Below are 11,251 nucleotides of genomic sequence, written 5' to 3'. Positions count from 1 at the left end.
GGCAGTGCTGACAACAGCTTATGAGATGGAGCATAATCACACTGCAGAGTGAGACGCAGGGTGACGACGGTCAGAGTAATGACCTCAGGCTGCAAAGGAGGCAGGGTGGTACAAAGCCACTGAAATCACCAGGCTTAACAACATTTAAAGATGCTCACGGCAGCGGAGATGTACTTAAGAAACAACAGCGTAGCAACAGAGGTACGGGCTCTAAAAAGACAATGGACAACTATATCCACTATGGGCTAGTATTGCACTTGGGGGCAGAGTAAGAAACAGAAGCCTCCCTACCGCCCAGGAAACTAGCAAAGGCAAACCAACTGCTTTGAGTAGGGGTAATCCAGACACATTAGGCTGAACTGTCCACACGTTTGAGAAAAGCTGACACAAATGTCCGCCCCGCCTGAACAGACAGACTCACCACTCATGTCTCAATCGGTAATATGGCTGCAGACGACCGCTTGTGGTACGTAACTTATTTATAGGGATAGGGCAATGAAGCAATAGTGAACATGGGAGTGGAACAGCACTTTGCGAAAGCGCCATGAATGAGGAATTAATGTGATTGCAAGGCAGTGTAAACCTCTGTGTAGAAATCGGAAAACCAGGCAAAGCTAGTAGAGCTCCCGCCATATTTGCAAGGCGACATCAGTATTGTGCGCACTCACTGATAGACTAAGTGTGAGTGCAAACTGCCAGCTCCCAAGAGGACTGGAGCACGCTTCAGCAAGATTGGGATGAGTTTCCCGAGCCACTAAAAATGAAATGCCTGGCAAGCGAAAATGAAAAACTAGTGACATTTCTAGAAATGGAAAAGTGTGATTCCGGAATAGCCAGTTGCAGATGTGGTAGATACCTGATACATCGCGCTCAGATGCAGATTGAGAATGGGCAGAATATTGCAGTAATTCAAGTACAGCGAGAGGTGATATCAAAATGTTGCGTGGGGAACAAAAGATTGACCCTATTTTCTGGAGGGCGCAGATAGATGCAGCTTCTTCTAGCCAGGAGTCGAAAAGGATGTCCAGCATTATTACAACATTTGTCACATGTGTTGAATCGGGGCTAACAAAAAGCACCTTGACTGAGTGCCTGTCATGCCTCTAGTAAGGCTGCGGTATCCTTTTCAGAAGACCTACTTTGATGTAATGGGGTTCGGTCCACGACCAGTCTCGGCTGTTGCTACGATTTCTGCAAAATAAACCTTTGCACACTGTGGCTGGAGGTAGTGTGCCTCAGGTCATTAGCAGCCAAGGCCACCTGTGATGCGCTGTTGGAAGTTTTCAGTTGAACCCAGATACTGGAGCTAGTTTGCAGACTGACTGTGGGACGACTTTTACACTGCGCTTACTAATAATTTCCTCACTAGCCTCGGCTGTTCCCCACCCACACCTGACCACCTGAAAAGCAACAGGGCGTGGGAACACTGTTCAAAAAGACCAGTTATCAGTGAACATGGGAGGCAATGTGATAAGTTTGTGCTGTTTCTGTTGCAAGGACACTTTGTAAATTCCAAACTGTGTTCGGCAAAAGCCTGTGCCTATTCGACTGACTACTGCCGCATGCGCACTCACTCATTCTTCTTCTGGTGTTTGGTATCGGGGGAATTCACATTCCTGGGGCACTTCTCCGAACCGCTTGCTGTGGAATCATCACCGGGCCGCTTGGGAGCCATCCGACTAACTCGACTGCTGCAATGAGACGTCTGACGAAGGAGCGTTGCCGCACGCGCCGCTGTGCCATCATGTGATAGCTGAGAGAGTGTAAGGAGGAGAGGCCACAGCTGGCACCGTTCCAGGGCTGGATGGACAGATGGTCGAACGCCACGAGTATGAGCCATTAAAGGCTGTCTCCTTAATACTACAGGTGTGTCCCCATTCGGCACAATGCATGGGAAAGAACCAGTCGGTCCCCTTGCCATATTGAAAAGAACACGGTCAGGAGAACAGGTGGCAAATGCGTCAGTCTCAGACAAACCTTCGGAGTATTTGAGGCAACTAAAAGGCAGCTAGAGATGGCTGCAAACCAGCAGAGGGCATACACCACTTGGTACAATCCGCACACAATGAAAAAGGAATTACAGCGAAGAGGCCAGGCACTTGTGTTACATAGTAACAGCCTTGGTAAGGTGTAACCCAAAGTAGCGAGGACGGTGCACGATGAAGGAAAAGTACATACAGCACTCGTATGTCAAAACTGCTGAGGGGAGGCATATACACGCAAACCACCTAAGGCTGTATACATGCTGTGTAGCTGGCAACAGGCGTCATGTTTTGTGACGACCACGAGTTTAAGAACGTGAAGAATACACTCTGTCCACGTTGCAGTTCCCTGCGTCCACAGCTCAGCAGTGCATGCCACAGCCATGCAGCTGCCATTGTGGGTCAGAGCTTTGCAACATAAAATTTATGAAATATGGGAAGGACTACTCGTTTTCACCTGTGCGGTAGAGGGCATAATGTGCCTCACCTGAACAGAAACTCGTATGAACACTAGCAAAAGATCACATTAATAATCACGAAAAAGGGGCAGGCCACTATTGAAGTTGCTGCTCCATGCAACTAAGCAAAACCCAGCCAGTAACGAAATTCCTAATGGGGTGAAGCTCCTGACCAAGTGACTGTGCTCAAAAGCAGTACTCAGTTGACCATGCCGAGGCACTTGACAGAGAGCTTCCAAAGGCATTTGGCTGTAGTGTGTGGACTCAACACCTTTTTGAATACATAATACATGAAAAAATTTTGGATACGTTTGAAGCACATATAAAATCTTCATAAAGAAGCAGCTTTGAAAAATTTAGTACTGAAGGAGGCAAAAGTGCCCAACAAGAAACAAACTCTCACGTGTGACTTGTGTCCAAAGTATGTTGCAACACACTTGACTTACATGATTATACTTGCCATAAGGCATAATGTTTAGCATGTGTGCTGAAAGGCCTTTTAACAGCGAAACTGTTAAAGCTCGAGGCTCCTCCGTTACGAGTGCGCCACAACACCTCTGCCTGGCAATGACGTCACCATGCGTCGCCTAGCAACGCCTTGCCCCAGCTGCACCTCCGCCACAGTAGCCACAGCTGCACTAGCCGCGATGGCACTGCTTTGCCGTAGCTTTCCCCTGGCCGCGCATGCGCAGATGCGGAGCTAAGCCGTGACGTCACCACAGGGGTATAAAAGCAGCCCTGCTTTTGTACCCCATATAACAGCCTCCGACGACAAAGATGGGGCGACAGAAGAAGAGGTCACTCCCGAAGAAAAGGAAGCGCGGCGCGAAAACCGCTGCGCCGCTACTCGCAAATGGATGCGACGGCTTCGGGGGTACCCCGAGTATCGTGCTGGTGAAGCGGCAGCCAAGCGACAGCGAATTGTGGAAGATACAGAGCTGCAAGCCCGTGAAAACAAGTGACTTTGTTAGTGCATGTAGAAGCGACACCAAAATGACCTGGGCCTGCGGGTGACGGAGAATTTCCAGCGACAAGTTCGGAACGCCACAGGAGGTGCTGACGGACGGTTTGCCCATGAGTTTCTGAACAGCGAGTTTGGTCACAGTTGTTGAGTGTGCGATTGGCTGTGGTTTGACTCGAACTTGTCTACACTGAGCTCTGTGCGCGACTGCGAAAAGCGGGGCACTGTCGTGCGGATCCTACGGGAAGCGTTTCCCGGCGAAGCCAACCCCGACGAAGCCAAGCTTTGCAAGACATGTCGCGACTCGCTACTCCTGGGCAAGCTTCCCCAGTTTAGCACGGCGAACGGCTTCGTGTACCCACAGAAACTTGCGTTGCTGCCCCTACTGAACGAGGTTGAACGCACGGTGTCGCCGCCCCTCCCCTTCATGAACATAAGACGGCTTACGCACAGTGGAGGGCAGTACGACATAAAGGGCCAGATAGTCAACGTTCCGATCGACGTTCAGAAGACGGTGCGATCGCTACCGCGCAGCGTGCTGGACGATGCGGCGAACGAGGTGCATCTCAAGCGGTGACTGCTCGGAAAGCCCGTTTACAAGTCCGGTTTGGTCACGAAGAGCAAGATCAAGGCTTGACTTGATCAATGTGGGCAACGCGGTGTCAGTATTTCAGCCAGCTTCGCTGTGTGTTGAGCTTTACACGGCCTAGTGCAAGCTTTCGCCTTTTTTTTACATGCATTTGAATAGGCAGCATCACAGCTGAGCCTTTAATAAAGGTTTCTCTTAAACGAAACATGGATTACATAGTAAATTACTACTCTTGAATGTGCAGATTCACCCATCTTTGCAGCATAGTACTTGTGGTTAGTGGCATTGCTGCATACCTGTGAAGTTCACTGACAGAACTTGAGCTGGCACTTGCATTTGAGAGCCACACATATCAGTCTTCCCTTTGACAGAAGACATCACTTCGTGCAATGCATGACATGCTGTTTACAAGCGCAAAACCATCACACTTTGTGGGAACACCAATTCTGTTAAAATATAAATTTCACACATGGAGCTTCATGCAAGATGTCACAGTGCAAATATTTCACCCTGAACAATTGGTGCTACTACAAAACTGCAGAATATGCCTTTGTGACAAGTGTAGAGAGTTTCCCCTGAGATTTAGAAATGCGCATATCAGCCCATAGCTCAATATTGTAAATACTAACTCAGCAAGAATAGTTGCACATGTATGCACACTTCCATGTAATAACTCAGCTTTCTGCTCTAATAATCGTTTATTTGGAGCACCAGTTTTATTAATGCATTGAATACTTCAGGTTATGCTGGCGTAGCAGCAGACACATGAAATAGCCAATGAACGGCTGCTCCGCATGCATGCCTACTTTCCTAGACAAACTCCAATACTCGTAGTAGTCAAATATATTTAGTCGTGATGCAATATTGATAAAAAAACTTTAAAAAAGGAAACCAAGATTATTTATCACATTTAAAATGTGGCATTTGCAGGCATCCTAATTTATATATTTTATTATAATTTTGATAATTGGATAAAAGAATAATGAATGATCAAGTGAATAGGCTAAAATATACGCACTTGTATCCATTTCAATTTTGTCGGAAACGGTTTAGTTCAGCATAACTTTCTCTCAAATCTGCTTTTGTCAACAGATGTGTCGTATGCGTGAAGGGGACTATGGTTTTTTTTTCTCAAGTTCTTTCGAATGACACCAGCGCTATTCGACACATTGTTGGCTTTTGTGTCAGCAGACTTGACACGGTGCCATGTCTCCAGGCACCCCATGGAACCTGGCGAACGGCTGGCTATAGCCTTGAAGTTAGTAGATTTTTAGTGAAAGCATGCAGCTCAGCATAGCCAGAGATGCAAGATTCAAAACTACCTTTTGCTTACATTTACTCCTTTGTTGTTGCAGTTACCCGGCATCAGGGCAAAATATTCCACCAATTGCATTGGCGTACCTGGTAGGAATTGAGATGGCACGTTTATGCATTGGTGTCATGTCTTGCTCTCTGGGCACGACTCAAGGACTATGTCATGAAGGTAAGCTAACGCACTGGCACTTAATACCAATTGACCTTGCTGTAACAAACGTCCATTGTAGAATCATTGTATAGGTTCATCCAATATCAATATGCAGTTAGTCTATGCTCTTGGTACCGTTGAAAATATGCCACTTGGTCGCATTTATACAGATGCATGCATGCTCAAGTGCACATACACAGAAAGCCTGTTGCAAGCAGAGTTATCATACAACCTATTATTTAATGTGTTTTAATTTTAAGTAGCTATTCCCTGTGATAGTGGTGGTGTACTTATGCACGACAACTGAAGCAATAAACACATATGGTTGTTAGTCAGCGCCCATGTCTGCGCTCTCCCTTCGTCCTGTTGTTCTGCGCTGTTAGTTCTTGCAATTAATAGTGTTGCTTAATATTTCCAGATGTATTCAGTTGTCCTGTTCAAGGAAACTAATGACATTGCTGCAGTCCCATTAACATGGGTCCACAACAACAATGTATTTTGGCCACCACACAGAAGTACAATGCGAGTGACCACAGCCATAAAAAACCAAGTTGAATCTGAGACGCACTGGACCCAGTATCAATGTGCTGTTTTGTCTACTACAGGTAATTTTTGTTCTGATACGTGGGCGGGTGTTTATATTGTTGGGGTTTTTCTCTTTGCAAGACATTTATATGGAGATGCCAATTGAACTTTCTTTTCTTAATGACCATTTGAGCAATTGGCGCTATAAGTAATTGTTGCAATTAACTGCAAGTAGGTCCTGCTTCATGAATTTAAGGCGGCCATCATCATCCTTATCTTTATTAACAGCAGAGCTGTTTAAGTCGGCCGTAATGTGTGTGCCATGTCAAAGAACTATCATCATCAGCAATGAAAAAATAAATAAAAGAAACTTTCTTGCCGAGGCACGTTTCGAACCCATGGTCCCAAAGCGAGCGACCTAACCACTAGGCTGCACAGTCTCGCGTGCAGAACATGCATTTATGTGAACCGTATGATTGCGTTCGAGCGTTGTCCTCATCTTCATCCACAGCTGGCGGATTCGCATGCGCTTGTGCAAATGCTCTGCGAGGTGAAGAGGTTTTGCGTGCTATGCTCGGGACAGAGAAAGAAAATTAGAGTGACAGACAGTGAGACGAATTCACGGAGCGGATCTGCTGGAATGCGTTGTCGGCATTGCAACGTGGTGGAACACGGTGTTAGCGTTGCAAGCTGTGCTATGCAGTGCACAGTGACAGCCTTAAGTTCGAGACGCGCGAAAAGAAATTATCATTATCATGAGTAATAAGATCAAAAGTGCGAGCACGCTTCCGGAAAATGCTGGGAATGACTTTGGTAGTGCTTAGCCTAGCCCGTATACTTGGCCAATAACTTGCGATAGCCAATCAACAGCTAATTAATAATCAATCAATAATAAATAAATTCCGGAAGAGCACAACCCGTAAGGCCAGGACCAGCTAGGTGCCAATCAGCTTCGCTGTGCCTTTAGCCTTGTAACAGCAACACCGTGCAAAGCTAGCCGATTTTTTATTTTACATAACAAACTTCCTCTTCATTAAAAAGCTGCTCACTTGCCACCTTCAAACTGCAATACACCTACATAATATGAATACATCCTTATATAGTGTGCTTGCTCTTTTGCCTTTTTTTTCTGTTTCTGTGCGTCTTGTGCTTCAGTTACGGAGGCAAAGACTAGATATATATTTACACCTGAATACATATTCTTCCTCAGACATTTACGAGGTGGCATGCAGGCATGAAGCAAAGGCGGAAAACCAAGTTAAAGGTTAGACCTCTGAGGATGAGGCGTCTAGCAAGAGTTCTGTGACCACCAAGGCCTCTCGATGGCTACACATCTGATAGCGAGAGTGATGATGAAAGCCAGCAGGAGCTTCAGGACAGTGGCATCAAGGCATTCATTGCTGTCACACCAAAGTGACCAGCTTCAAGACGCATGGAGGACACCGACATTTCAGGACCCAGTGCCCAGGGTGGAGGTAAGTTTAGGGGAACTGCCCGAGAAAGCCATGTGCTTCTTGTGCTGTTCCTGGAAATTATTTTATTGCGATAGCAATTATATGGGCACTCCAAAGCAGATTTCTGCCGTCGCCATGAGGTTCCGTATGACGTCAATGGAGATGAAGTCGTTGCCGCGCGCCGCCGAACGCTGTATGTGCGAGTGAAAGGGCGCGAGGGATGCGCCTTTCACGGGGAGTGAACCCATGGCGGAGAACAAACACGCGTTCTGCGCCGTGCTCCCTTAAGGGCTGCAGAAGTAGGCGTCTCCTCTATTACAATCGCCATATATGTAGAGCAAACGCGCCTTCTTCCGACGCGCGAAAGGCCGGGAGGGGGGGGGGGAAGGGAGACGACGTTTAGCTGCGGCACCAAGTGCCTATTTATATAAGAGGCTCCGGAAACAGTCACCAACGCCGCACGCATTTTGTGCGAACGCGGGCAAAACGCCGACGGCGTCGACAACAGTTCTTCGTGTTGCCAGTGCTGCTGCATGTCCACGTTTATACAGCTGATAAAGCCACTATCATTACTCCGCATAGCTCTCTACAAATTTGCTGTCGCAATTGATGCTTTGCCTTTCAGGTGAAACTGCGACAACTTTTTTTGATAATCTTTACATTTTTTAAATTTAAAACTATGAACTCACATAGTTTCTCATGCATATGTTGCGGGTCATGGTCATTTGACTTTGGATGGTATCAGCAGAAAAATAAGGCCAGAAATGAACCTAAGAGAGCACGGCTATGTCCAAGGCCACTGGATGGCAACTCTTCCGGGAGTCCTGATGAAAGCCAGCCTATTCAAGACACTGACATCACTCATTTCATCACTGGCACCCCAAAGTCACCAGTTTCAAAACATAGGGTCGGCCCAGCATCTACAATTAGAATCAGGCAGGACACGGAAAGTTTAGAACCGAGTGCCCAGATTGGAGGTAAGTTCAGGTCAAATACTCAGGCAGTCTATGAGCTTCTTTTGTGCTGTTTCTGGAATTTATTACTTGATGAGCTTGACACTTTTAAATTTAAAAACTGTGAACTCGTGGATTTTCTCGTGCCTATGTTGCAGGTCATGGCCATTTGTCTCCAACTATACGCAAGCAAGGAAGGCCGACAAATGCGTGTTCCGAATGCCATCACTGCGGAAATGGCAGTTATGATGCAATGAATCTCAAAAACAAGGGTCGTGATTTCGTAGCGATGCCTTTTCATGATATTGCCTTCCAGCACTCTTCACGTTCCTGAGTGATCAAGCAACACTCTGGCCTGGGTGGAGTGTCGAATGCTACAAAATAGCTGCCAAGGATCTGTTCTTAGAATGACAGGAACTTGAGCAAGTTGGTAGGGGCTCATCGTAGAAAGGGTTGGGCATACGGACATGGACAAAAAAGAATAAACACACACTATCAACTAGTTTGAAGTCATTTGTGTTGTCTGTTTTCTCTTCTCTTTAGCGTCAGCACGCCTAACTTTTTCAACGAAGGATCTGTTCATTGTAACTGCATGCCATCAGCTGGTTATGATCCTTTTTGTGCACCTTTAAAAGGTTTCATATTGCTATCCTTACTGTTACAGCTTATCTGCATAACTGGCTGTCCAGCCATTGATATTATTCCTAGTCTGCCCTGTAGCCTTGCCAAATCACTTGCTTTTTTTTTTGCTAAGGACAAAACACATTACTGATATTACTGCTTGTCACAATCTTCATAACTAAATTTTCTGCAATTTTCTTATCAGCTGCGCGCAACATGCAATCAACGCTTTTTTACGTTTGTCATGCTTGAATTATTTAAGAAGTTAAAAATTTATAGATCTTGTGCAAGCAGCGAATTGCACCCATAACCTTTTATGTTTTTGTCTAGTCTGATCATGAGCCATTGAATTGTTTACCATTGAGTTAACTGGAAACATTGCCAGGAACCGCTGTGCCAGCATTTATTTTCCATCTTTATCTGTGGCCATGTGTTGTGTTGCGAAATTGGCTGACAGTGCACTAACATTGAAAATGTTTTTCTTTTTATTAGCTCTGGTAAAACCTCTGAGTGAGCTCGAGTATGTCACGATGCAGCTGGCATCGCACTCCACGATTCTGGCCAGAATTGAGCAAAGAATGAGTAATGTTGCCACACCAATCGACGAGCCAGTAGAGCCACAAGACATGCCGGCATATCCCGTTCAGACTAATGACGACCTAGAAAGATTAGAGGCAAGCCTTGAGAACAAGAGCATCTTTCCAGCACTAGTAAGTCTTTCTGTTCATTGCAGGTGCTGTTGCCCAGTTAAAGAATTATGTTCTGAAATATAATACTGTAAAATGACTCCCACCTCTCCAGCACAGTAACGAAATCACCTAATCTGTACTCAATATCTTTTCATTCAAGGTGAAGAAACTGGGTCAAATTGGCGGTTCGGATGTTGCCACAACAACGAAAAGAATACTAAAAAGACTGATCATTGATGAAGTTGCTGTCCTATACAGTTACACAGGAAGGAAGGGCAAGAAATGGGCTGAAAAGCTCTCAACATTGTTCGCCTTATATTTGGTCAGAGGAATGAAATTTTGCTACGAAATTGTGTGCTCGTCTGTTATTCTTTAAAAATATTTATGGTCACTTCTGTGGTCCTGATTGCTATGCACTTTGTTTCCAACGGCTGTACGTACAACTCGCAACGCAACTGATGATGAAATCAGCCGAGTGATTGGGGATTGGCTGCGCTTTGCCAATGCACGGCTGACTTCATCTAAGGCAAGCAAGAACTTAATTTCGTTATTGCCCTTCATAGAGATTTTTGAAGCATGTGGCCATTAATGTTTTTTGCCCTTCCCTTGTCTTTATGATTTTAGAGCTGTACTCTCACACATCGTGATCATTACCTTTTCTGACTTTGTACTTGCAAGCAACGTCAATCATTATATTCAGCTTCGACATCTACATGCAGTATTAGCTGTATTAACTGATCTGCATGTTGGTGAAAAGTGTTGGTTTCATCAAACCTTAGGAAGCAGATGCATTTGCGGTACGAACAGCTCTGGTGTCGGCATGTCTTACACTGTCGGACATGTACTGACTTTTTTGTCCTAATTATAAACTGCCTCTGTCTGGCAGGTCATGAAACAAGTAATGTGGTTTCATTGTGTTTCAATGCAATATTTTTCATTCTAACGGAGTATGATGCACGTAAGAAAGTATTTTATGCCTGTTTTTTTCTCATTGCTGATGCTCCCTGGAGCGCTATTTCCCAGAATCTTCCTAGAAGATTATTTGCTAACACGTCGCTAACCTAACCTGACAATTGACTATTGAACCTCTCGTCCATCCAGTCTTGCCATGAGTTTGTAAGAGCAGGATTTACACAATATACGACAGTTTCATTCTTGAAAATTTTGAACTTGCTCATTTAAAGTTTAGGAGGTATTTGACAATTCTTGATGGACAGGCCGAAACAAACACGGCGTTCCTAGAAAAGACCCTTCCTCTACTGGAAAATGGGGATAAGCGAAGCTTATCCTAGTTGCACCGGACATTCCCTTGTGTACTACTTTACATTTCCGTTCTATGAGCTCGGGGTCTTCTACCCGCAGCGAGCACTTTCACGGGCAAGTTCTTGCCCCGCTCGTTGAACGCTGCCTGTTCCTCGGGGTAACACACAACATGTGACCAGTGGTAGAGTGCTGTTGCACCGAGGGACTGACCTTTCCATTGCTTCAAATCTGTCCCTTATGCACGACAATGAATGACACATACCCCCTTAAGCAATGGCTTATACCCCCGTA

At 45.5% G+C, this 11,251-nt stretch overlaps 1 protein-coding gene across 1 annotated transcript; it reads left to right on the top strand.

The window, feature by feature from the left end:
- Window positions 1–5,745: 5,745 nt before the first annotated feature.
- LOC119449129 (uncharacterized) lies at window positions 5,746–10,399 on the top strand. Its single transcript, XM_049666664.1, has 5 exons — window positions 5,746–6,060; window positions 7,402–7,455; window positions 9,351–9,718; window positions 9,858–10,003; window positions 10,112–10,399. The coding sequence occupies exons 1-5, from the start codon at window positions 5,874–5,876 to the stop codon at window positions 10,284–10,286; spliced, it is 930 nt and encodes a 309-aa protein (XP_049522621.1). The 5' UTR covers window positions 5,746–5,873; the 3' UTR covers window positions 10,287–10,399.
- Window positions 10,400–11,251: the final 852 nt, after the last annotated feature.

Source organism: Dermacentor silvarum, chromosome 4, assembly GCF_013339745.2.
Source record: "Dermacentor silvarum isolate Dsil-2018 chromosome 4, BIME_Dsil_1.4, whole genome shotgun sequence".
Taxonomy (NCBI): Eukaryota; Metazoa; Arthropoda; class Arachnida; order Ixodida; family Ixodidae; genus Dermacentor; species Dermacentor silvarum.
The sequence above is the reverse complement of the archived record's forward strand: the minus strand, read 5'-3'. Positions and strand labels throughout refer to the sequence as shown.

Coding starts and splice junctions, on each gene's coding strand:
- LOC119449129 (XM_049666664.1), top strand. CDS start 5,874: ATGTATTCAGTTGTCCTGTTCAAGGAAACTAATGACATTGCTGCAGTC. Junction 7,456..9,350: donor ACCCAGTGCCCAGGGTGGAG/GTAAGTTTAGGG, acceptor TCTGATCATGAG/CCATTGAATTGTTTACCATT. Junction 9,719..9,857: donor AGAGCATCTTTCCAGCACTA/GTAAGTCTTTCT, acceptor TTTTCATTCAAG/GTGAAGAAACTGGGTCAAAT.